The sequence below is a fragment of the Octodon degus genome, unplaced genomic scaffold, assembly GCF_000260255.1.
Source record: "Octodon degus isolate 3935 unplaced genomic scaffold, OctDeg1.0 scaffold00035, whole genome shotgun sequence".
Classification (NCBI taxonomy): domain Eukaryota; kingdom Metazoa; phylum Chordata; class Mammalia; order Rodentia; family Octodontidae; genus Octodon; species Octodon degus.
The window spans coordinates 3,331,547-3,357,042 of record NW_004524611.1 but is presented as its reverse complement, the minus strand read 5'-3'; the positions used below and the strand labels follow the sequence as shown (position 1 = coordinate 3,357,042).

General features: G+C 46.5%; 1 protein-coding gene across 1 annotated transcript in view; it reads left to right on the top strand.

Annotated features, from left to right (window-relative positions):
- The window catches only part of Abca13 (ATP binding cassette subfamily A member 13), a 448,352-nt gene that overhangs the window by 230,904 nt on the left and 191,952 nt on the right, over positions 1-25,496 (top strand). The window contains exons 42-43 of the mRNA XM_023714440.1: positions 2,461-2,566; positions 23,007-23,277. Of these exons, the coding sequence (XP_023570208.1) occupies positions 2,461-2,566; positions 23,007-23,277 (377 nt within the window). The remainder of the gene's footprint in view (positions 1-2,460; positions 2,567-23,006; positions 23,278-25,496) is intronic.

Genomic DNA, 25,496 nt, shown 5'->3' with positions numbered 1-25,496 from the left:
ATAAAGGCTTGCAGTTTATCATTCTTAATAGCTGAATAATACTCCATTGTGTAAAAATACCACATCTTTCTCAACCATTCCTCAGGTCCAATCACACAGTCTTAGAAGCCATACAGCTGGCTTTTCCTGGGCATGGATCACTGTGAGTTCAATGCCAGCTTGGACTATTTACTGAGTGTGCGATCAGAGTGAACTACATAGATCCTGGCTCAAAGAGAGAGAGAGAGAGAGAGAGAGAGAGAGAGAGAGACTCATCAAAAATTCACCCTTTGTTATCAAAGTATATTTATATTATTCATAGTTCCATGAAACCATGTAAGATAGTTTACAAAAGAGTTCAGTTCAGTACGTGATTCCCAACCCCTGCCACTCCTGCTGTTTCTAATTCCATTCTCTGTAAACACACAGAGTATATATGTCTGTATTCTTTATGAACATAGTATGAGGGTGTTCACTGGAGGATACCTCGATGAGCCCAGCTTCAGCAGAGGTGGCAGTGCTTATCGTACTGGAGAATGGGGACTTAGGGGTGACACATAGTGTGCCCATGCTCTGGCTGGCCCTGGGACTCGGCACTGGAGGCTGGCCACGTGCCCCGCATTGTTCTCACGCTCTCCCTGTAAGTGTGTGTACTGCTGACACCAGCCCTATGATACGTCTCTTCTTATTCTCATTTAGCATAGCAGGAAGCATACCAAGAGTGACACCATAATTCATTCAAGGTCGCACGGCTGGCCACACATGCACAAATACTGCTATAAATTATTATCTTCATCGTTACTGTTTGCGGGTAGTGAGGGCCCGTGGAGAGTCCATGGAGGGCGTTATCCTTGCAATGAAGTCAACCACACTGGATCTAATGGACATGCTGACCTTCACAGGGCTTCGGATACAGGTTTTTCTCAGTAGGATTCTGTCCAAGCTAATTAGCCACATGCAGAGAGGCTGAATGGTTCTCCTTGCAGGTTGGCTCCTTCCTGCTGTTCCTCTGGAGCCCTCTCCTGCGGGACACCTAGCTGTTTAGAGAAATCACATTGGGTGGGTGGACAATGAGACCTGGCTAGCAAGAGTCCCTAGAGGGGAGACCAGGGTCAGGGCTCCTGAATGTCATGCAGAGGTGGGAGGGATGGATGAGCATGCTCAGGTGACACCCACAGGGATGGTGATGATGCCAGGGACCTCTGTGGGTGCCTGACCCTCAGAGGGTGGTAGTGAGTCTTGGCACAAGATGGGTGGCAGCACAGTGAGCATGTGCTTCTGGAGTCTGCACTGAGCCTTCACACCACAGCCCTCGGGTAGCTGTGGGCTCTGCCTGCAGACCCAGAGCTGGCCTCAGTGGACCAGTGTGTCAGGCTCCTGCAAGGCCAAGGCTCCTTTGACCTCTGAGCCTGAACTGTAGTGTCCTTTGTGCTGGCCTGTGCCCAGTGTGCACATCAGGGTTCCCTTCTCCTTCTCCCTTAAGCCCTTGCCACATGTCCAGGAGCAGTTCATGGCCTCCACACCCTGGACCTCCTACAGCCCCTCAACATTCTTGCATCTTCCCCACGGTCTGGCTGACTTGGGCCTGGTCTTTGGATCTGACCACATGGAGGCCAGACTTTTGCTTCCAACACTTGAGTAGAGGCTTCCCACAGCTGCTTAGCTACCTGTGGGGACAGCATGGTGCACCAGGGCCTGTGGCACACTGTGCAGTGGGGATCCTTATAGACCAGATCCCAACTGTTCTAAATAAGCCATCAGCTCCTTCACTGTGTGATTCCCAAGTGCATCTCCTGGCTCACCTCTGTGTTCCTAAGATGCCAACAGAGCAAGCCATAAGCTGTAGCTCAGCCAGAGATGCGGAGCTATTTCCTGCCCTGTCACTGCTTATCACCCTTTGTGGCTTTGATGAGCCTCTATCAGCATGGAATTCCAAGGTCCTGAAGGCCATGGTCAGGCCTCACTCATCCTTGCTTCTCTCTGGCAGCCTTCAGACCCACTTGTTGGACTGAGAATTATACCAATTAAGTGAATGTCAGGGTACGACAGGGGTACACTTGTTGGGTGCTGTTGTTAATCTGGGTGGGTGATTAAGAATACAAAAGAAGGGCTGGTGAGATAGCTCAGTGGATTAAGCACCTGCTTTGGCAAGCGCAGGGACCAGGGTTCAATCCCTTGTCCCACATGCATCACCAGCCCTACGCCTGGGGTGCACTGAGCTAGCCACCGAGACCGGGTGTGGTGGCTTATGCCTATAATCCCAGTGCTGGGGATGCTGAAAACAGGAGGATCACTGTGAGACTGAGCTGCACAGTGAGACCCTGTACCAAATACATAAAATGAAGAAAAAACATAATAAAGACAAAAGACAAGAAATACAATGTTTGAAAGCAAAATAATATGTAGCACTTAATATTTTTTAAAAATTTCAAACAGGTGTTTATTTTTTAATTTTTATTTTATTTATTTTTTCTCAAACAGGTGTTTTTGATGCTTTTGGAAGATTGTAACAAGAAGGCATGCACTGCCCCAGGCATCAAGTTAGAGCCCCAGAGCTGGAGACCCTCTGGGCCACCCCCTGACTCCTGTAAGTACAGAGGGTGGTTTTGTGTCTCTGCTGTAGGACCCAGATCACGACCCTCATCTTTTGTTTCTGAAGCTGAACTGAGCTGGCCTGAACCAGTGGGAACATGGGGAGCGGGGAGTGAGGGGGTTTTTGTGTGAAGGCAAGAAGCTCAGGGATTTGTCTTGGCTAAAAAAAGACAGCTGTACATTTATGGGAGAAATTTATCTTTTCTGCAGACCTAGAAGTATCATAGCAGGACTTTCTCAAAAACAACTAACCCTGCTTGTCATGTGCTCCGTGAAGCACCAAGCTTCGAGGGCTGCATGTTTGGCTTCCCCATCCTGGGCTGATGGTTGGAGGCCACCTGCTGATATGGTTTAGGGAACTTGCAGGCATGTGCTTCGTTCCCACAGGGCTCTGTCCCTGGCAGCCCTGTCTTTCCTGTGCAGCTCTCCTTGTGCCAGCCTCAGCAATGGCAGAACCCAGGCTTGGTTCCCAGGGTGTGGCTGCGGCTCAGGAGGAACCCACCGCCTAGCATGTTTATTAGCAGGCACTCACCAGGGGTTGTAGAGCCTGGCTTGAGGGTGCAGAGGGCAGTGAACCTCAGCAGGCGCCTTCAGAGACCTCACCCATCCGGAATCCAGACCCGTGAAAGTATTCCTAGGGTGAAATATATTGTATGACTTTTAGAGGCTGCTTGGTGCATTCTTGCCTACACTCTTTGAGTGCTGCAGTTTCTCTACTTGTTTTCCAGCCCTTGCTATAATGACATTTAGTTGTATCTGTCTGTCTGTTTTCAAAATTGATGCTTAGTTGATTTCTCATTGAAATTTTCCCTTACAGTTCCCCAATGGTTATGTCAAGCATAACTTCTTTTTCTAACAGCATTGTTGGGATATAATTCACACAGCCCACATGGTACCTATTTAAAGTGTACAATTCACTGAGTTTTACACTTGTGCCCTTCCTACCATTCTCAATTTTAGACTTTTCTCCTTACTTTCGAAGAATCTGCACTCCACAACATATAGATACCTCCCTCATCCTCAGGAAACCTCTGACATACTTCCTATCTCTGTAGACTGGCCTCTTAAATCTATCATAGATGTAGTCTCACTTCGTTTTTCTCATTGCTGAGACAGACGCCTGATGCCCAGAGTTAGAAGAAGAGAGGTATATTAGGCTCACAGTTTGTAGAGATTTCAGTCTGTAATGGGTTGGCTCCAAGGCAGGGTGCCCCTGCAGCTGGGCCTCACAGAGGATAAAGAGCTCATGGTAGGCAGAAGGCAGAAAGCAGCTAGCAACAGGCAACAGTGGCAAGAGGAGTTTCTTTGTTTCCCTTAATATCTGATGCAGGTGCTACTCTAGGGCAGGTAGCGCTCACACCTGGCGCTGTGCCAAACCAGCTAGTGGGTGAATTTAGTGAGCACACACCCTTGATCCTTGCATGCCTAATCCCAGCATCACACACTCAAGATTCAGCCACCGAATCCACCCGTGGCCACGTGAGGCTTTGGGGGAGACATCTAGAAGCAAACCACGACAGGTGTGATCAGCTTTTGCGGTCAGCTTCATTCACCCAACAGAAGCTATCCAGGGTTTACTGACACAGTATATGTTGGTATGTTATTTCTTTTGATGGCCAGATAGTATTCCAGTGTTGTAAATCTATGCCAGATCCCTGTCCTGTTGTCAGAGGAGGGGTGTTCGGGTTGTTTCCAGTGTCTTGCTATTGTGAATATGCTGTGATGAACATTCACGTGCAAGCTGGTTTTCATGGCTGTGTGTTGGCTCTTGTGTGTGTCTCTAGGAGTGGAGTTGTTGGACCATGTGTGTAATCATTTGGGGAACTGCCAGAGAGCTGTCTAAGGTGTGTCACCTCGCCGCCAGCAGTGGGTGAGGGCTCTGCTTTCTGTCTCCTTGCTAACATCAGTGATTCCTAATACTGGGAGCCTTTTCAAGCACTTACTGGCTATTAGTAAATCTTTGAAGACGTGCTTCTTAAGATTCTTTGTTCATTTCTGAGGGAGGCTGGGGTTGTTTCGTTACTGTTGTTGAATGGTCAGAGTTCTGTCCATATTCTGGATGTAAGTCCCACCCCACTGTGCTTTACAGAACGGAGCAGCCCCATGTGTGGATTACTTGGTGTTCCTCACGGTGCTGTTTTGTTTTCTTTCTTGGCTGTCTGCCAGGTTGTCTCCTCCACCCTTGAAAGTGGGCCCTGAAGTTTCCTACTACTGTTCTAGATGCGTGGGCCTCTGCTTGGATTCCTCTAAGTGTTGGCTTCACATGTGTGGAGCCCTGACGTTTGCTCCTGTTGTGTCTGTAATTGTTACATCTTGGTGAGCTGATTTAATGAAAGGAGCATTTTCTCTAAGGACTTTTAGCAAAGCCCTTTTCTTCTGTTGTAACCAGTTTCCACTTAGGCTATTTGTCTGATATCAGCATAACCCTCCCTCTTCTGTCCGAGTCACTGTTCACCTGAAGTATCTTCCCCCACCTTGTCAGCAGACATGTCTGTGGGCCTTTTGTGGACAGCATATAGTTTAATCCCATTTTCTTAAAGCAGTGCTTTGAAACTGTGTCTTTTACTTAGACACTTCAGTCCATTTGTAATGGATTAAGAAGATTATGATAGAGTAGCACTTATTTTACTTTTTTTTGGTTTTCTGTATGCCTTATAACTATTTATCTTTTTCTCCACTACTGATTATTGTGTTCTTTTTTGTGAAGACATGCTTTGGTTCTATTCTTATTTCTTTTACTTTTCTTTCGTGGCTGGCTCAGCCTGCCCTGGGGGTGTGGCCGGCATGGCCTGTGGTGCTGGGGATGGTACTGTGGTCCCTGTGATTGCTAACTTTGCCTAAGCAGGCACTTTAGACCGCCAAACTATCTTGCCAGCCCATATTCTTATTTCTTTTTATGCATACAATACATATATTTGGCTTTATTTATCAAATGAACTGGTTATGCATAAAACTCTAAAGTTATGGTAGTCTATCTTAATACTAACTTCAATTACATATAAAAACTTATTACTTTACACTTTTACTCTACTGACTATATTATTGGTATCAAAAATTATATCTTTATATATTATATATCCAACATATCTAATAGTTATTTTTATGAGTATTGGCTTTAAATCCTGAAGAAAATATGAAGTAGAGTACAAAGCAAAGCCTAATGCTGTTAATTTTATATTTGCCCATGCATTTATGGTCTAGAAAAATTTTTATTTGAGCTGCCTGTGAGTTATTGTTTAGTATTCTGTCATTTCAACTTGAAAGGCTTCACTTACTATTTCTCGTGTGACAGCTCTTCTAGTAGTGTGCTTCTGTCGCTCTTGTTGGTGTGTAAATGTCTGACTTCTCTATCATGTTTGAGAGGCATTTGTGAAGGACAGAAGATATCATGTTACAGTGTTTCTCTGTCATTTACAGTAACCACCCACTGCCTTCTGGGAAGCAGGGTGCTCCTGAGATGATTGGCTGGTAGTCGTATTGGGGGAGTCTTCCTCTCTCCTTTTCAGGGTGCCTCCTTTTCCTCTGACTTTGGATAATTTATCATGTGTCTTGTGAGGCTTTGGGTTTCTATTACTTGGAGTTAGTTTATGGTTCTCATTGTATTTGCTTATCCCTGTTTCCTCAAATTTTGGGAAATTTGGGCCTTCTGTTTTACTTTCTCTCCTTTCTTTTCTGTAAATTTGAAAATTCAGGTATTGTCCACTCTATAATGTCCCATAAGTTTCTTTCTCTCTGACTATTTTACTTCTTTTTAAGAATAAAAATTTGAGGCTGGGGATATAGCTCTGTGGCATAAGCACCTGGCTGGCAAGTGCAAGGTCCTGAGTTCGATCCCCAGTACCACCACACACAGAGAGAGAGAGAGAGAGAGAGAGAGAGAGAGAGAGAGAGAGAGAGAGAATAGAGAGAGAGAATAAAAATTTGTTCCTCAGGCCCAATAATTGTATGTGAGTGTCCTATCTCTCACTGATTCTTTTATTTTCCTGCTCAAAGCTACTCTGCAACTTTTCTAGCGATGCTGTTTTTCAATTCAGTTATTGTACTTTTCAGTTCCAGACTTCCTGTTTGTTTCTTTTATATTCTTAAAATAACTTTCTATCTCTTCATGGATATCTTGTGTGGTTCATATATTGTCTTCCTGATTGCTTTTATGTCTTTGCCCAGCTTTCTCTTCAGGTCTCTGGGAATATTTGGGGCAATTATTTTTAAATCTTTATTGGCATGTATGTCTTCAGGACTGTTTCTGAAGATTGCTTTGCTCCTCTGTGGGGAGCAGGCTTACCTGTTTTTTTTGTCATGTGTGTGTCTCTGTGTGTTACCATTTACTACAACTTGGCACTGACTGCAGCAGCCAGTCCTCCCCACCATTGTGGACTACCATGAAGACATCAGCCAAGAAGTGGCTCTTGCATCTTGGGTCCTGCTGGGAAAAGCCTTGTGGAATTCGCAGTTCTCTTCTGGGCCTGTGTCCTTTCTGAGCTTCCATCCACACATACTCTTCCTCTCTCCAGTTTCCCTTGGCCTCTCTTCAGTGCCTCATTTTCTCAGTGCCCCTCACCCTGGCGCATTTTTGGGTTCCAGATGCTCCAGTGTCCCCCAGCCTCTTTCCCTCTCACCCCAGAGGTCTGCACGTCTGCCCTCCTCCTCAGTTTTCATATAATGTTGTGCTGCTGGCACTTTCGGGGTTCCCAGACTGAGACCTAACCTCGGATGCCATTCATACGTCATTGCCACGGCAGGTGATACAAACCAGTCCCACGGTCAGTGCACAGCCAGGCCAGCGCATGATAGTGCCGCTCTTTCTGTCCCAAAGGAGGGACGAAGGGTGGACCTTTTCCTTATAGCCCCACCCAAATGGGAAGGCAAGGAGGGTCATACAAAGCGCCACAGCTCCCACTCTGTGTGTGGCTTTCTTCTCCTATTTCCACTGTGGGGACACTAGGAGTTTGTTTGATTTCTTAGACACTGATTACAATAGCTTCTATAGAGTGTGTCAGCTGGCTGGAAGTTGTTTGCTTGTCTCCATGGGGGCCTGGGGGGCTGGAAGTCCTAATCCACTACCTTTCCACATCTGCTTCTCTTGATTGTTTTAAAGGACCATTTTTGTGGTTGAATATTCTGACCTGAATTTTTCATTTTGAGTTTTTAGCAAAAAGCTGAACACTTAGTACATTCAGTTTCCTCTCTTCCATGTTATCTGGAATCTTCCATGTTATTTGGAAGTCAGTTTTCAATCACTATGACAAATACCTGGGCTAATTCATTGACAGAGAGGTCTATTTTGGTCCAAAGTTTTAGAGCTTCCAGTCTGTGCCCAGCTGTTGACATTCACTGCCCAAATCACAACAAGATCAATAGATCTTCTTAGCTTTGCCACTTTTCAAAAGTCTGAGGAGGCAGAGAACTTTCAAAATCATCACTTCTAAATTTTCTTATTTTTTGTTTGTCTAACATTCTTTGTCTAACTTTAGTTTCTGTGGTTTCCCACTTTACTATATCCAGCAGAACCCAGGTGACGTCTTCAGTTATTTGAGAGTCTCTATAGCTAAATGTCCCTTGTTGCCTATAACTTCACTCTCTACATTGCTGTGAGAAGCGATTGTGTGGGGTTTTGGCGCTACATCAGCGCCCCTCGCGCTCTGCCTCTGGTAGCCTGCTCCCTGCCTCTTCCCGAGGCCTCATGAGTAATGGCTTTGACTTTCCTATTTCTATCCGCTCAGTTACAATTTCTCCGTCATGGCCCTCAGATTCTTTCCATCTGTGTACTGTCCACTCTGACTTCAAACCACTCCCTCATTTTTAAGTTTTGTTATGGCAACTTTCCATTTCCAATATCTAAAATATGTGTTAATTTTCTACTCATTAAACTACTGTTGACTTTGTAGATTAAAATCACTCCTGCCTGTGCCCCACAGCTTCCTCCGGCTGGAGCTCTGGGCTCAGCACATGGATTCGGGGCCCGGGAGCCACCCGGATGGCATCCTTGCCTGCAGGTCCGCGTCTGTCCAAGCCCATTCGGGCCCTTGGCAGAATTCAGTTCCTCAAGGGCCCAAGTCCCCACCTTTTGACTGCCTGTCACATGAGGGTTGCTTTCAGCCTCAGTTTCTTCAAGGTGAGGACGAGAATCTGTTTTGTTAAATTTTAAGGCATCTGGACAGGGACCTGCATTTCATTTGCAAATTATTTTCACCTTTGCCTTCTGACGTCTGACTGAAGGAGTAAAAGCCATCATGCTCAGGGCCTTACAGGTACAGGAGAGAATGCACAGGGGTCTGGTCACTGGGAATCACTTTCTGTTTTACTCCCCCAGGCGCTGGTAGAGCAGGCTATGCTGAATTTCTATAATGGGTGCTCCTTTGCATTCAGCAGTCATTTATATTTCCTCTGTTGTGATATCGCCGTTGCGATTTCTCTTTGACCCTTTTTATAGTTTTTAAGAATAGAGTCTTAAGTTTATTTTTACTAGAAATAAAATACTTGCATCTTAAAGTAAATGCTTTAGAGCTTAGTCACACAACCAGGTAGAAAAGACCTATGCAAGCACCATGCAGACTGAGGTGGAAGAATTCCAGCCTGCCCTGAGGACCATCCATCACTTGAGGACCCTTGTGACCAGCTTTGAACTCTGCATGAAGGGAAGCGTGCTGTAGATAGAGGAGTCTGGGGCTTTGTTTCTGAAATCCATCCTTGATATTCCTTGCATAATTTTGTTGTGGTAATATTCCTATGTATATATGCATATGTTATCATAGTTTATCTCTAGAAATTTTATTTTACCTAGACATAAGAATTAATTTTTTAATTGTTTCTTAGTGTCTTTCTTCATGATTTAGTTTCTGAGCATTCATCTTTAAAATGGTACATTGATTAATGATTTTGATAAGTAAAAAAGAATTTAAAGAAAATATGATTCCTAGGTACTCATACACATTTTATTATTACATTAGTGTAGGAGAACTTCCCTGACAAGCTCATGGTCCACAGAAGCTCTCTTTATTATGGTCATGCATGTAGCTTGAAAAGTGATAATTTCTTGTTCTGAATTTGAGGTACATGAAGGAAATCCACGTAGACGTGTGAAAAATGAAACATGAGTTGTAAAGCCCAGTGCCTTGTAAGAAAGCTCAGTGTTTTGAGTTTGCGAAAGAAACCCCAGGAAAGAGGAATCACACATAACCCACCATTGCTGTGGGTTATGATCTAGAAATGTAGCTTTCCTTATCATTCGAATTCAAGGTTTGGAAGTGAATGTCCTTTACAAAGCTTTTACATTCTCATTACTAGGAGTAATGAAGGAGTGAGATACTAATCAGGAGTGAGTCCAGGGTGCACTAAAACCAATTCTGGTTTAAGGTCCCTCGTGAACTTCTGTAAAATTCTCACATGAAGCTCAACAGAAGCCCTCTGTTTCCAGCTTGAGTACCTTCATAGAAATAACTTTATCAGATGTTAGAGCAGACTGTGACTAAGAGTATGTTTTGATGAATTCTAAATAAAGTGATTTAGCCAATGTTTCCTTTCCCCAGTGCTATGATCTAAGCTAGAGAAATTCAATTTCTAGAATGGCCACTAACAAAGTCCTTCCTCCCTGATTGGCACCCTGGATGACTGCTCTTCTGTTATTGATTCCTTCTCCTCTCTGCACCTGCCCGTGGGTGCCCATATGTCTTTCAGGGTCCAGCTTTCAAATAGCTCACTGCTTGCTTCCCCGAGAGATTGATGAAGGCTGCATAAAATATAAAATATATACTTTTTAATCATAGAGACCCTACTAGTGCCATCGAAGTGAGTTATGAAGACGGATCCCTGGAATAGCATGCACATTTATCCCTCTGTCTACCCTGCAGGGTGTGGAAATGACCTCTTCATGGAGAAAGAAGCTATTCATTAGCTGCCTTGTAAAACCAATTAATAAGCTAACACTAGTGTGAGCTTGTTGGTGTATCCGACTCTGCAGAGGGATCTTTGCATCCATTCGCATTTTGGGTCTTGACCTTTTCCTCAAGGTTGAAGATGTGCTGAAGGTTCAGAGGTGTTACCTAATTTGCCAGTACCCTCAGTACATCCCATATGAAATTTCCGCCCAGGCACAACAACTGCTGTGGAGGTCTGTTGAGCTCTCATCTCTGTTTTTTTGGAAAAGGCTTTTCTAAGACCCAATAAGCTGGTGTTTATTACAGTATTTGAAATACCCATAGGCAACTGGATTAATTATTTGGCTTCCAGAAAAAGTTAGAGATTTGGCATTGGAATGACAGGTGGGAAAGTTTGTCAAGCCAGAGATTACTTGGTAAGCCAAGGTCAACTGAGTCGCTCAGTCTTGGACAGGGCCTGGGCACTAGCATTTTCCTCAGGGGAGCGCTGGTCCAGGCACCGCACCTTGAGACCCTCTGGTTTGGTGTGAGCGTAGGAGGGGGGTCCTATCTAGAATAACGCACTCTGGGCTTCTTACCGCTGACTCCACTGCCAACAGTGCTCTGGTGTTAGGGACTGAACTGTAGTGTCCCCAGCTCTGGTGTTGAAATCTTGACTTCTAGCACCTACATATGTGACAGGACCGTTGTTCTCACTTGAGCAGGGGATGAGGACACAGACACATGTGGAGGGGTGGCTGTGGGAACACACAGGAAGAGGGGGCCATCCGAAAACCAAGGAGAGCAACCGTGTGGCAGTCCACCCTGCCAGTACCTTCAGCTTGGATGTCAGCCACTAGAGTAGACAGTAAACAGAAGGTGCTCAAGTGGCCCGGTGTGTGGTACTTTGTTAGCACAGCTGGGGCAGACGGGCACTACGGGAGCATCCCTTCCTCGCTCAGGTGTGCCGTGCTTGGCGCACTGGTGGTCAGCCCGCACAACTAGCAGTGTGCCGCTCTACCTGATTGGAGTAGGAGCTGCTATGCGTGGTGGATGCCGGCGTACTGCACAGCACCCTCCCGGCCTCTGAGCCGTGCTCCCTCCTCAGGAACTTTCCGCCCTTTCCTCCACCTCCTCCCTAAGTTAACCTGAGCTTCTTTTACTGGAGAAAGCGTGCAGTTTAGGTCACTTGCTGCATGGTTTCCCCTCTCCCCTAGGTTCTCATGACACAGCACTTGTAGGCTAGCCTGTGCATTCTCAGGAACGGGTTTCCTGATGCTGGCCAGAAGCCTCTGCCCCCCCAGTCAGCTCCTCTCTACCCCTCTCTCCTCTGCCTCTTGTCCCCTCGTCCCACTCCTTCTGTGCATGGTCCTGCTGGGAGAACTCCCTTCCTGCTTCCGGGAGAAAATCTAGGTGGTCAGAGGTTAAGCCAATGTCCTCCTCCCTGCCGCCCGTCCCTGCCTTTCCTTGCTGTCCTTCGAGAGCGGGTTCTCTTCTCAGGTGAGACCACATGCTGATTTTCTTCCTTCTTCTAAGGAACAATTCTTTGCTCAAACTTCTCCCCATCCCCTGGGCTGTTCCCATTAGGACTGAACCATCCTTACCCCTCCCCTTTAGGGAAAACTGAGCAGAGTCCCGTGGGCTCCAGCCCACCAAACAGGGTCACACAACCCTCCCACCAGTATCTTTTAAAAGCAAGCGCTGGATCATGCTGTTCTCGTTTGAAAATATCTGCTGGTGCTGCCTTTGCTAGATCCAAATTCTGCCACAGAGTCCTAGGATGGTTCATGCCTGGAATCCTGTCTCTCTTCTGCGCCCTCTCTTCTGCGTCTATCGGTCTGTTGAAAAGGCCATGCTCCTTTGGGCCTGCAGAGTCTTCCCAACTACCCCCTGCCTCACCCCTTTTTGGAGCTGTATTCACCAGCACGAGTCAGTTGTTACTTCTCCAACTCGCAGGACCCAGTCAGAGTCCTCTCAAGCCCTCGGGTGCCCTCCTACTCTTTGAGGCCCCTGTGACACATTGCATTTGAGCAGTTAATTGTGTTTGCTGACAGCAGTGCCTGCCTTCAGACCGTGAGCCCCTGGGGAAGGGCCGGCCTGATGTGTGGCTATGTCCTGGGCTTTGTCGCACACAGGAAGGCATGTTTCTTACCTGACTGGCTGATGAAGGCGTCAGTCACCTGGGGTCCTGCAGCAAGGCAGGGGTGACTGTGTGGCCTCGTGGGGCCTCTCTGCTCTGTGTTGGGGCGAGGAACTGGCCTTCAGGGGGGCTCTGTGATGCCCTGCGCCTCCCCGTGTGGGCCACACTGATGTATCCTCAGGATACACAGCTGCTCTGGCATGACCTGGCTTTAAGAGAAAAGACCTTTAAATAAAGCTACTTAAAAATTGCCCAGTCCTTATTAAAAGAGCATCTTTCTAGGCCCAACTCACAAATTTCAAGTCTGAAGGCTCAGGCATTTAATGAGCACACCAGGTCCCTGTGATTTTAGCTGGCCTTGGGTCAGTCCTGGGAAAAGAACCCTATTGGTTTTTCTGAGTTTAAAGTTCATGTGAAAGACGACAAATCCACGGAGTGCCAAGCGAGCCCAGGAGATGCAGCTATTTTCTCCACAGCAGGCACTGGCATTTAAAAAAATATATGCAGCCTTTCCGCCTTGCATGGGAGCTGAGACTGCATTTAAATTTTCAGGCTACAGCTTCTCAGCGCCGCTTTCCATAAAATTCTCCTTTTTATTCTCCCACCCTTTAATCCTCTGTGCTTCCTTCCTAATTGCCGCTACCTCTGGCAATCAATGGAAGGCGCTCTGGCCGTGACTCATTTGCGGGTCTGGCGTCTCCCCTTTGCTCCGTAAGACAATCCAGCGTGCACAGCCTGCCCTACACCGGCAACTGGGGCTCTGCCTGTCCGAAGACCTCGTCCATATTCCATGTGTGTCTCCAGGCTTCGCAGTGGCGTTCAACCCAAAGAGCTGCTTTCTTTCTTCGTCCACATTTCCCTGAACTTCAAAACCCCTGTCCCTGCATGCAAGGTTGGGAGGGGCTGGGCCTGCTTTGGTTTTCAAGCTTGCTGGAAGCAGCAGCACACTCATGGCAGGGTGCTCTGCAGAATGGAGGATGCCAAAATAACATGGAACTGAAGTAGACACGGGCAGGGCAAATGCTTGCGGCAGGCACCCGGAGGCAGCACCTTCCATGGGGCAGTGGGGAGGCGAGGAAGCGTGGGAAACTGAGTCCCACAGCTCGGTGGGGCAGAGCTGCCGCAGAAGCATGCAGCGCTGGTGAGGAGAGGTCCCCGTGCTTCCATCAGGGGGGCTGTGACCAGCATGCGCTCTGGCTTGGCTTTGAGCCCTCCCGAGCACCCCTAACTGCTGGGCAGGATGTCCTGAGCTGACTGCAGGTGCAGCACTTTGTCCCAAGTGCTTGGGGCTCTGTGTGTGTGTGTGTGTTTTAATCACTTTCCATGTCACCGAGACCCAACACCCAGCACCACAACTTGAAGGACGAGAGGGTGATTTTGGCTTGCATTTCATTCCCTAGTCAGCCAGCTCCAAGGCAAAGCCACCAGGCAGAGGGGCTGGGCAGAGCAGAGCTGCTGGAAGCACGGGGAAGGAGGCAGAGTCCAGGGTGGGCCTGGGGCGGGAGACCACGCCCACAGTGGCCACTGCCTCCTGCCAGCCTTCCGCCTCAAAGCAGGTCAGCCGTGAGCACCTCTAATCCAAGCACCTTCCCAGGGGGCTGCCTATGAGCCCTGAGGCTTCAGGGGGATTTTAAGATGCAGACCATGTATTTTAGCTTTTGGAATTTTCAGGTTTTGGAATATTTGCATATTCAGAGCTAGAGATCTTGGCCTAAGCATGACATTTACTTATGCTCTGTGTGTGCCTTATGCACATGCCTTGAAGTGGAGTCTGTACATTTTAAATACTTCTGCTCACAAAACAACAGTTCGTGCTGTGGGATTTTGCACATGTAGAACCATGTTAATGCAGAAAAACTTTCAGATTTTGGAGCAGCTCAGCTTTTGGAGTTCTGGATTAAAGCTTGCTTTTCTCCTGAAGGAAGGGAAAAACATATATGTCCGTACATAAGATACCTTCGCTAGTTGTACTGCTGATTTCTGCTGGTCTATTGAAAGGAACAGTTAATGCTAAAATATTTTTCTCCTTTTAAATTTTTATAATTTTTTGACCAACCTTATAGGCTTAGATCTGGTAATCTCGGCAAGTAACTTGAAGACAACAATAATCCATCTGAACAATAATTCAGATAGCTGAATTCCTATCATTTTGTTTAGTGAAGTTTTGTATAGTTTCCAATTTTTTTTTTTACTTTTTTGTATTCTCAAAAAAAAAAAAAAAAAAAAGAAAAGAAAAAAGAATGAAGGCTGCTCAGTCCTTACTTTTATTCCTTTTCTCCAGTTCTATGTCAAGCTCCCTGGGACACAGGCAGTAGCTAGTCACTTGCATCCACAAAGCTAACCTTTATATATAATATATATTATATATATTATTGAGAAACAATAGCAATGAGGCAGTTTCAAAACAGGTGAGTAGGACAGTTACAATAATTAATACATTGCATAGTGTTGTCTTCGTAGTAGTTATTCATAGTACAAGATGCAGACATGATATCCTGTCTAAACAGTATTAGTACAAATCTTTCTTCTCATTGAACTGAGAGAAAGTAGCTGTATATCTGTCCTAACTATTTTGTATATAAATGTTCTTCATTTATATCCCCTTATTTTGTTTACTTTTGTCAGAGATGGGTATTCCATTTCCATTTAAATATTGTAGGTGCATGAATTCAGCAAAATAACCCAATATAGTCCAGGAGTCCATGTAGTAGTGGGCTATCAGCAGGACTAGCAATGTCAGAAGTTGTTGACTTGAGCCTTTTAACGCTCAGCAAGTCAACCCAGAGTGCAGCCCCAGTGTGTGAATAAGACTGCCCGGGGCCCACTGGGTCCTCATTCGACCCAGAGTGCAGGCCCAGCAAGGAACCCTTCAGGAGAGCTCCCTGCAAAGAGGCTAGAGGCAAGACCCACCCAGCTGATTCAGGAGCAGAACATCTTGCCAGAGTGACACAAAGGGTTCAACTCCAACGGCTGCAGCAGAAAGAAGTGGAGCACAGCAGCCAGACCCAAGCAACACCCACCTGGAGGAATCTGAACTTGGTAGATCTGGACCTGGTGCTAAGAGGCAAAGCAACTAAAAGAGGCGCATGCCCAAACCAAGGTACAGACAAAATAAAAACTGCAACGGTACATCTAAGAGATGACAACAACAAAGAATCAGTGGATATAGAACAACAAAAGCACCGTATCTAGGAAAAGCTGCGACATCTGCAGCAGAGGTTGGAGGCAGAGATCCGAGCCAAGACCCCACAGGTGGAGATGACCACAGCAGGCTGCACATCCAAAAAGAGATCCACATGGCATGCCTGAGCTTGGAGACCACTAAACACCAGTGTGTGGAGCTAAGGATGAGCTGCAGACTCTGTGCACACTGGTGGAGGAGACAAAGACAGAAAAGCAACAGGCACAAAGATGGCTGAGTGTTTGTGGAGGTAGGTGCAGGAGGAGAGCCAACCCAAGCATCAGAGGAGGAGCTGGCCCTGCACATGCAGGCTGAAGCTGACACAACTCAAAAAGACAGAGATCTCTGTAGTCACTGGGGGAGCTGTAACTAAAGGCCGGTAAGACAATAAAGGTGGCTGCAACAGAGAAAAACAGAAGACACACCGCAGTACAGGTAACCTAGAGGCAACTCCACGTAATAGAGGCAAAGGCACAAAACAGCCATGCCTCCTTTGCAAAATAACAAAAAATACACTGTGCAAGAAAAATGTGTAATAGTGGCCCAGCTGCAAGAGAAAACAGAGAGATGGACACGGCAACAAACAAAAGCTAAATGTGCTCTTGAGAAGGCTAACAGGGACTGGAGTGCTGACAACAAAAGGCCAGTGAGATGCTGAGGCTACAGCTACAGAGAAAGAAACACCAAAAAAGAGCTTAACATAGGTCAAAGCCAAAAAATGAATCCAGCCAGGCATGGCGGTGCATGCCTGTAATCCCAGCACTCAGGAGGCTGAGGCAAGAGGATCACTGCAAGTACAAGGCCAGCCTGGGCTACAAAGTGAGCTCAAGGCCAGACTGAACTGCTTAGCGAGACCATCTCAAAAAAAAAAAAAAAAAAAAAAAAAACAAAAAAGAAATAAATAAAATCAGGATAATTAGCATATTCATCACCTCAAAAAAAAGCTCAGCATATTTATATGGTTTTATTTTAGTACCTTATTATTGTATTTTCTGCTGGATGGTTATGACCAAGATAAAGCAAGACCTATACAACCAGAGTTGTAGCTTTTGGGTCTGATAAGGTCAGTTAAATCCCCTCAGGATTTATCCTGAGATCCTGTACCTCAGATTGTAGAGCCTCTGTCAGTGTCAGCCATGTGGATGAGTCACGGCCATTGCTTGGCCAATGTGCTCTCTGTGAAAGCCTGAGAGAATGTTTTCTCTCCATGTGACTCTCCTTAGGCACACTCTGCATCTTCGATCACGTTCCTCTTTGGCCCTATAATCTCCTTGATCAGAAAATTTGGGACACAGCTGCGTTACATGATGTTACAGTACATAACCTGTAATATTTAGAAAGAAAACCTAAATCAGCTCACCCTTCCCATGAGACCCCTCTGTTCCCCAAGCGTCTTGGAGCTCTCCTTACCTCTCCACCCAGCCAGCACACTCTTGTAAGCCTTGAGTCCTGGCATTGGAAGCCCTCCTTGGGAGCTTCCTGTGGCCCCAACTTGCAGGCATTCTACACTCCTGGCGGGTTTCAGCACATGGCCTTCTTCACATCACTGTTCCTCCAAAACTGAGTACTCAGAGAACTTAGTTCATGTGGTGCAAGAGCCACCCGTACCACTGACTTCAGCACTTTATTCCCTTGAAATTAGCCTTTATCATAACTTCTTCTAAACTGTGTGTGATTATAAATACGTGGAAGGTTTGAACTACATAGTTTTGAAGTTATTTCAGTTTTAAAATTCTGTGGCCCAGAGAACAGAGTATTGCACTGTTTCTATCTTGTACAACTGTGCTTTAAGTACACAGTCTTTACAGAAGAAGCATTAACTGCAAGATGAATAAAGATATTCTTATTGAAAAAGCCTCAGAAACTTGTGAGAAGAAAATTAAAGTAGTCGTAACCATCAGTAACTGTTCAAGTCAGTTGGCTAATGCTCGTGCAGGTGGGTAACCATTTGGATTAAACCCTCTTCCTTAACAAATTGCACACAAAATGTAGAAGTTATCCGATAGAAGTCGCCTTGCGTTAGAATGTGTTCAGTTAATCTCTATGAGTTAGACAATTAAGTTTTTTCAACTCTTGGTAACTATTTTCTGTAAGAGATAACAAACCACCTTGCTTTATATTTGAAGCATTTCTTTTTCTGTTTTTCATTTATGTATTTGGTACAGGGTCTCACTGTGCAGCTCGGACTTGTAGTGATCCTCCTGTTTTCAGCTTCCCCAGCACTGGGATTATAGGCATGTGCCACCACGCCTGGACTTGGTTGCAGGCTCAGTGCACCCTGACCTAGGGATCAAACCCTGGTCCCTGTTCTTGAACTGTCTTGCTGACCCACATTTCTGGTTTTTAAGTAATAACATTTTGGATCAGAAGTAAGCAGATCAAAGGAAGTCCATACTTGTTTTTCTGTTGTACTGTAGAGGTCTATTTTACAACAGACCTTATAAATAGATCTTATAAGGCTGTGTATAAGATCCTTTGCTTTGAATAATCCTTAAAATTAGGCATTAAGAGGGTCGGCCAAATAGCTCAGTGGATTAAAGTACCTGCTTAGGCAAATGCAGGGGCCAGAAGTTCGATCTGACCACACCCCCAGGGCGCTCTGAGATGGAGATTGAGACTGGGCATGGTGGTGCATGTGCCTATAATCCCAGCACTTGGGAGACTGTAAACAGCAGGATCACTACGAGTCTGAGATATGCAGTGAGACCCTGTAGACCCTGCCCTAAATACACACGCACCAAAAATTTAGGCATTAGCATCATCTTGAATCTTTACTATACCGATGAGTTGAAAATCCAAGTCATCGCCTCAGTTGACACTGCTCAGATATTATTTGTAGGTCTTTGTGCATCCTGCACATCCATTTTTCTTTTGGAGTGCTCACCTTGTTTTAAAGGTGAAATCCTGTCACTGGTAATACTTCACTTTAAAACTTCAGGAACACATTGGTGAGGTTGGTCACGTGGGCATCATGTTCCGAGGAGCCTGCAGAGTCCTTGATATTTTAAACTGTTCCTCACCAGGTGTTCATCTGTGAACACCTGCAACCACTGAAGAGAAAGGAAAAGCCTAAAGAAAAGTCTCTGGACCTTCTCCTTCAGCAAGTCGTGTTTGTGGCAAGAGGAGAACACACAGGTGCGGATCCAACCGCAGCCCTTGCCTTTAATTGTGCTAATAACTCAAGTAAGACAATTCATAACCATTTGGTCCAGCATCTTAATTTTACCTGTTAAATTATTCATGTGAGTACTTTTATAAGTTTAGCCATGAATATTTGATTGCTGGTGAATTCATAACCATAAACTCTCCCAGCGTTTGATGATTCTCATTTATATCCAATTAACATATATGGGAAGGTGGAGAAAATTTATTCTGCTTAATATGAGGCACACCTTTCCCCTCAGACTTACTGAAACTGTCAGGCAAACATTTACTGTGAGCAGGGGTCAATGTGTGCCTCTTCTGCTCGTTTCGTAAGTGCTCTAGTAATAATCTTCATTATCCGGGAGAAGATGCTGTAGGTCTGCAGTTTACAACAAGAGAGATGACTTTTAGAGGGCCACGTGGTTTCCCAGGAGTCACCCAGCATGTGGGTGACCGAGAATGGATTCACATCCGGGTCATAGTGGCTTGAATTCCTCCCACCATCGCCACCTTGCCACTTGCCTCAGGGAGCATGTTGGCAGCACCAGCCATCACCAGGGCAGACCTGGGGACCCACGTGTCCCCTCCCGTTACATGCACGGATACACACAGCCTCTGCCTGCTGTACCTCCTATGAGAAGGTACACAGGTTGCGGGCAGCTAGGTGTGGGCAGCCAGGCGGGCACGTCACGTTTGTTATTCACATGAACCCTAGTCTGTGGCTTGTACTTCTGGTTGGTGCTAACTGTAAAAGTGAGAGGGGAATCCCAGGTCCTGCCACAGACCTTTCAGTTCCTCTTGAGGCTAAACGAAGTAAACCATTCTGTTCTGCAGGGAGGAAGACCATGGTTAAGTTAAAAGCCAGTGAAGACATCGAGCACTTAAGTCAATAACTGCAATTAGAAATCCAGGAAATGGACAACCCCCAGACATATCAAACATCTCAGTTATTTTTGCTCAAGTTAGATCACTTCTATAATTATCCTATTAGGTCTGCATACATCAGGCCACGAACTGGTGTTAGCCAGAATTATAATCCCATAAAATGATCGAGAACAGTGTTCACACACAGGAAGGGTCCTGCGGGCTTAATACTGTACCTTCTGAGGCTACAGCCTCTCTGTGGGTGGGTCGGGCCTTAAATCAGGTGGTGATTTAAGGCCCCAGCGGGTCTTCAGAGCCCCAGAAAGCTAAACTCCCTTTTTTCTGTCTGAGTCCTTCATGATTCAGATATTTTCCTGTAGCGGAGCCTGGAAATCAGCATTTCAACCCTGCTTCCAGGCGAATCCAACGTGCAGCATGGCTTAGGTGTAGCGGACGGTTCTGGGTCCACACCTCGGAACTCTGGATTTTGTACGCCAGCTGGTGCAAGCCCGCTCAGGCAACTTAGCTTGGGAGTCCTCGGTCCAGAGTCTGGGCGTCACAGCCCTTCCCTGTTCCCTCTCGTCTCCTGCACTGCTGCCGTCAGTGCCGCCTTCTGCCCACCTCTGAGGGATTTGCGGGGTGCCTGGTGCTTGTCTGCGACTTCTTTGAGTTTAAGCATCCGCATCTTGTGTGTCCCCATCTGCTGGCTCTCCCCTGCCAGGCCCTAAGGGTTCCTCCCGGTGCCCCCCGCAGCTCCCTGCTCTCCACCACCTGGGAGGGGCTCTCTCGGCTGTCGCAACTCCTGTCTCTGTGTTGGGGTGCATCTTTATGCTTTCAGTTCAGTTCCTCTGGTTTGCATTTTTAAAGGAGACAAACCAAACAGCCCCGTGCCTGCCACACACCGGGCCTGCAGTCGGCCTCTAGCTGAAGGCGGGGGCGTTAGCCCACGAGGGGCTCACATCCCAACCCCATCTCCATGCTATTTAAAAACCTCTCATCTTCCCATATGGTACAGTTGTCTTGACAAGAACTCCGCTGCTGCCCTACTAGGAACTGCGCTTCCCTTTTGCTCGTGAGCATGAAAACGCGCTTAGTGTGTCTGTTCTTCCCTAAGACCACTTTGCTCATAAAATACTTGGTGCTTTCCTCATCCCAGCTTTTCCTTCCCATTGAGCAAGTTCTTTCCCTATCGCAGTATGTGCTGTACCTTTCGGATTTTACTTACTCTTTTAAGTTCTTACCCTATCGAGATAATACGATGTTTGCACATGCGGATCTGACTTATCTCTCTTACTAATAGTCTCTTGCTGCATCCATTTATCTGTACAAGCGTCTAATTTATCTTTTTTATAGCTGAATAATACTCCATTGTGTAAAAGTACCACATCTTTTTTATGCATCCCTCAGTTGATGAGCACTTGGGCTGTTTCCAAGATTTAGCTACGACAGATTGTGCTGCTGTAAACGTGGGTGGGGAAAGAGATACATTGAGGTATATATGCAGGATGGTTTGGAGAATTGTACTGTTGGTTTCTGCTAGTGTTTTGAAAGCAGCAGTTAATACTTAAAATTCTTTTTATTTTTTGGTCTTATATTTTTTCTTTTGAGTTTTTTTTTCAAAATTTTATTGATAAACAGCAATGAGACAGTTTCAAATCAAATCGGAAGTACAGTTTCAACAAATAATACACTGCATATATTCTTCTTAGTGGTTAATTGCTGTACAAGATGCGGACTTGAGATCCTATTTACAAACACCATTAGAACAAATCATTCTATTCATTAAGAGAATGCAACTATATATCTATCCTAACCACTTTGAATACACAGATACAAAATGGACATTCATCCGTATACCCCATTGTTCTAAGTTCCGTTATTGAATATTATAGGTGTGTAAACTCAGCAAAATATTCTAAAAGAGTCCAGTAGCCCATAATAGCATTGGGTCTTCTGTTTAACTGGCAATGTCAGAAATTATTGACCTGAGTCCCCCACAGCTCAACATAACAGCATGGCTTTACTTCCTATATTTCGTCTTCATACTTTTCTACTGGATCTTTTGAATTTTTTTAAAAAAACTTTTCTTCTTTGTTTGTTTTCTCTTTAAACCAATCTTACATATTTATATCTGTTATCCTCAATAGCTAATTTGAAGATAACATCGTGCAATACAGCAACCATTGTCAAATTCCTATTACTTTGTTTAGTGCAAGTTTGTGTCATTTCTAATGCTATTTTTCTCCATCATTATTTTCTATTCTTTAAAAAAAATTTTAAAAAGATACCTGGTGTTGAATTTTGTATAGGGAGCCCCCTTGGGAAAGCTGCTGAGACCACTCGTGGATCAAAGTGGTCCCTGTGTGAGACACAGCCTTGGGGAAGCCCGGGGTCCACCTCGATTTTGTGGCTTCTCTCCCTCGATGGTCCTGTGGGAATGGCTCCCTCAACCAAGGCATGTGGACAGAGACTTTCTGCAGAATTCTCAGCTGAGCAACAGAGCACAGGGCATAATTTTCTTTTGAATTTTACCTGCTGATGTTTATGATGGCAGGACTGTTTTCAGAGTCACGGGGTCCCACAGAGGAGGGAGAGGGGACGCTGGGCTTTCAGGGTCTCCGGGCACAGGGCTGGCTGACCTGAGGGCTGATGGCTCCCCACTGCCTTGGTCAAGCAGGTGGAAGGGGTAGGAGGGGCTGTTGCAGGCTGAACCAAGGGCGGCTGGGTGGTATGGCTTTCCCCTGACACCTGAGTCCTTTACATGCAGGAGATTTCTCAGGAAAGACCTCAGGTTGAAAGCTAAAAGCAAGAGAGGGCAGGAGAAGAGGGGATCTAACTGGGGGAGCAGTCCTCCTGTGCCGCCACCCAGCCACTCTGTGAGTGTGCTTGAGCTTTTGCCGCTCTTTGTGTTTGAGGCGCTGGAATCCACATCCAGGCACCAGGCTTCATTCCGGTCGCTAGAGGTAAGCATGTCCCTTTCTCCTGGTCCACTTGTCCCGGTGCTCTTGTGAGCAGGACCAGAGCTCCACGTTGGCCTGATGTCTCAGGCTACTGTGGAGCGTCCTCTCTGTGCCTTCCAGAGCAGGGACACAGCAGGGGCACAGGTGGCGCCTTTCGTGCACAGGGGGCATGCGCAGTCCTCTGCAAGGTCACCGCAGAAAAGACATTGTTAGCATAGCCAGGCCAGTGCTGCGAGCCATGGCCCCGGTGTGACAGCTGACTCACCCCTGGGGTCTCTGTCCCACGACTGCAGGTGGCTCTACTGTGGGGACTGCACCTGGACGAACTCCGCCCGTATTGGCCCGCGGCCACCAGCTCCTCCTGGTGCAGATGGCTGCGCTCCTGAGGAAGCGACTGCTCCGCACATGCCGAGCCTGGAAGAGCACAGCCTGCGACCTGCTGCTGCCCGTCCTCTTCGTGGCCTTGGCCATGGGCTTGTTCATGGTGCAGCCTCTGGCCACTGAGTACCCTGCACTCCAGATGACGCCGGGCCACTATGAGTCGGCGGAGGCGTATTTTTTCAGGTAGGAAATGCACTCTCTTTTTCTCAGAGTATGTCGGGTGGGCGTAAGGTTTGTGAGGAAACAGAGAGAAGCACAGCAAGGGTGAGGAAGGCTTTTATTGAGGCAAAATGCTGGGCAGACCTCTGAGGCAGAGACCCTGGTAAGGGTGCAGTGAGCTGGTATTTTGCAGGGTGGGGCACTAGAGTCATTGGAAGGGGGTGTGAGCATTTCTGCACATGCTCAAGGGCCAGTTTGAATAACAATCTGATGTTTGCATAAGATTAGGGTCATGGCACAGTGACACTGGGACTCAGGGATAAGTTTGTGTGGGTTGGCTTTGACAGCTTGGCTGTGAGCTGTTTTTCTTGTGAGAACACCTGGTGACAGCAAAAAGAGTAGGGAGTTGTAACCTGGAAAGGGTTGGGCATATTGCCCTTAACTGGGTTATGAGTAGTGTTTTGGACTGAAGTGTTCCCCCAGAACCCGATGTGGAAATCAAGTCTCCAGTGAGGACACTGTACTGGGATGAGGCTTGGGAGGTGAGAAGGGTGGGTCCTTCATGAATGGGATTTGTCCCCTCTGAAGGGACCAGGAAACTAGCTGGACTACTTCCTTCTCTGTGGGGACATTCTTGGAAAGCATATTCCCTAGAGCCATCAAATGCAGCGCAGTTTTCTAAACAGAACAAAGCAATGCTGAAATGCTTCATGAGTGGGACAACTCCCAGAGCCAGGCAGGTTCTGAGGATTCCAGGCAACAGTGTGAGCAGAAAGCCTGAATGACAGACGTGTGGCATGGAAGACAGCTTCGGTGCCTGCAGTGTGGCGGGTGAAGCGGCCAGCTTTCTGCAGCTTGAGGAATCATCTGGTGCTGCCAGTGACCAGCAAAGCTCATCACTGTGGTTGCATTTTGCACTGAGCCCAGTGCCGGGGCTGGCTCCATTCTTGGCTGTGCATAAGTTTCGCCAACGATACAGTGTGTTCCACATGAGGGAGGCATGGCCCTGTGACCCAGGAGAGGTTCCAAGGCTGGGGCCCGGTCTCTGAGTACTGGCCTCCAGGACCACGGGGCGTGAATTTCTGTTACTGGAAGTATCCTGACGTGTGGTCATTTGTGAGAGCAGCCTGGATGAAGACCAGTAGCAATAGCTTTGATGTTGTCAAGAATTTCAGTTAACAAATTTTTAACCTGTGGGCTGGAGTGATAGTATGATGGCAGTGTTTGTGTCACCTGTGTGAAGCGCTGGCTTGGATCCCTGTTTCAGTTACATTTTCTTTGTTGCTGGGACAAAATACTGACACCCAAAATTTTAAAAAAGAAAGGTTTATTTAGTTCACAGTTAGTGGAGGTTTCAGTCCATACTTCGCTGGCTCCAAGGCAGATGGCAGCAGTTCGTGGTGGCAGAAAACAACAAAGAGCAGAAGAGGAGCAGCAGCTACGGCATCTATCAAGCCTTTCTCTCTTCCTTCCATACTAACTGTGAAGACTGGAGCTCCTCCAAGGAACAGGCACTGTGAAGTTCACAACTGCTCCAAGGAAGTGGGGTACACAGAAGCCTTCCTCAACCCCTTTATATACTGAGTCATTCTAGGGCAGACCCTCCTGCCCTAGGGCACGACCCCCATATCCCAGAGTGTGGAATTGCCAAGTGGATCCAGTCAAGCTTCCAACATCTCAAGTTGACACAATGTATCAACCACCACAATCCACCCCAAGGTGTCAACTTGGCCACTACACATATACTTCTTTAAACCAGTTCTCCAGATACAAAGACATGCTTCTGAACATTTCACAGCTTGGACATCGTAACAGCCTTAGTAGTCCTTAAGAATCCCTATTAAGTCTATCAACATCATATTACATGAAAATCATAACATTCTGCCCCTGACCCCTGAAATCCTCGTGCACATCCCTTTATTCAAAAGGCATGTAGTCTATCTGCAAGAGTTGTCAGAGTCCTAACAGTTTCAGCAATGCTGAAAGGTTCAAGTCCAAAGTCTCCAAGATCTAAGGTAAACTTTTAGTTGTGAGCCCCTGTACAAATGCAAAGTTAAGCACTTCCAACATTCAAAGGCACAAGAGAAACATTTCCATTCCCAAAGGTATACACAGCAGGTTACAATGCATGACCAAAAGAAGTCCCAGTTGGGAGAGCCTTTTTACCAAGATGGCGCCGAAAGCAAAGAAGGAAGCCCCTGCCCCTCCCAAAGCTGAAGCCAAAGCAAAAGCTTTGAAGGCCA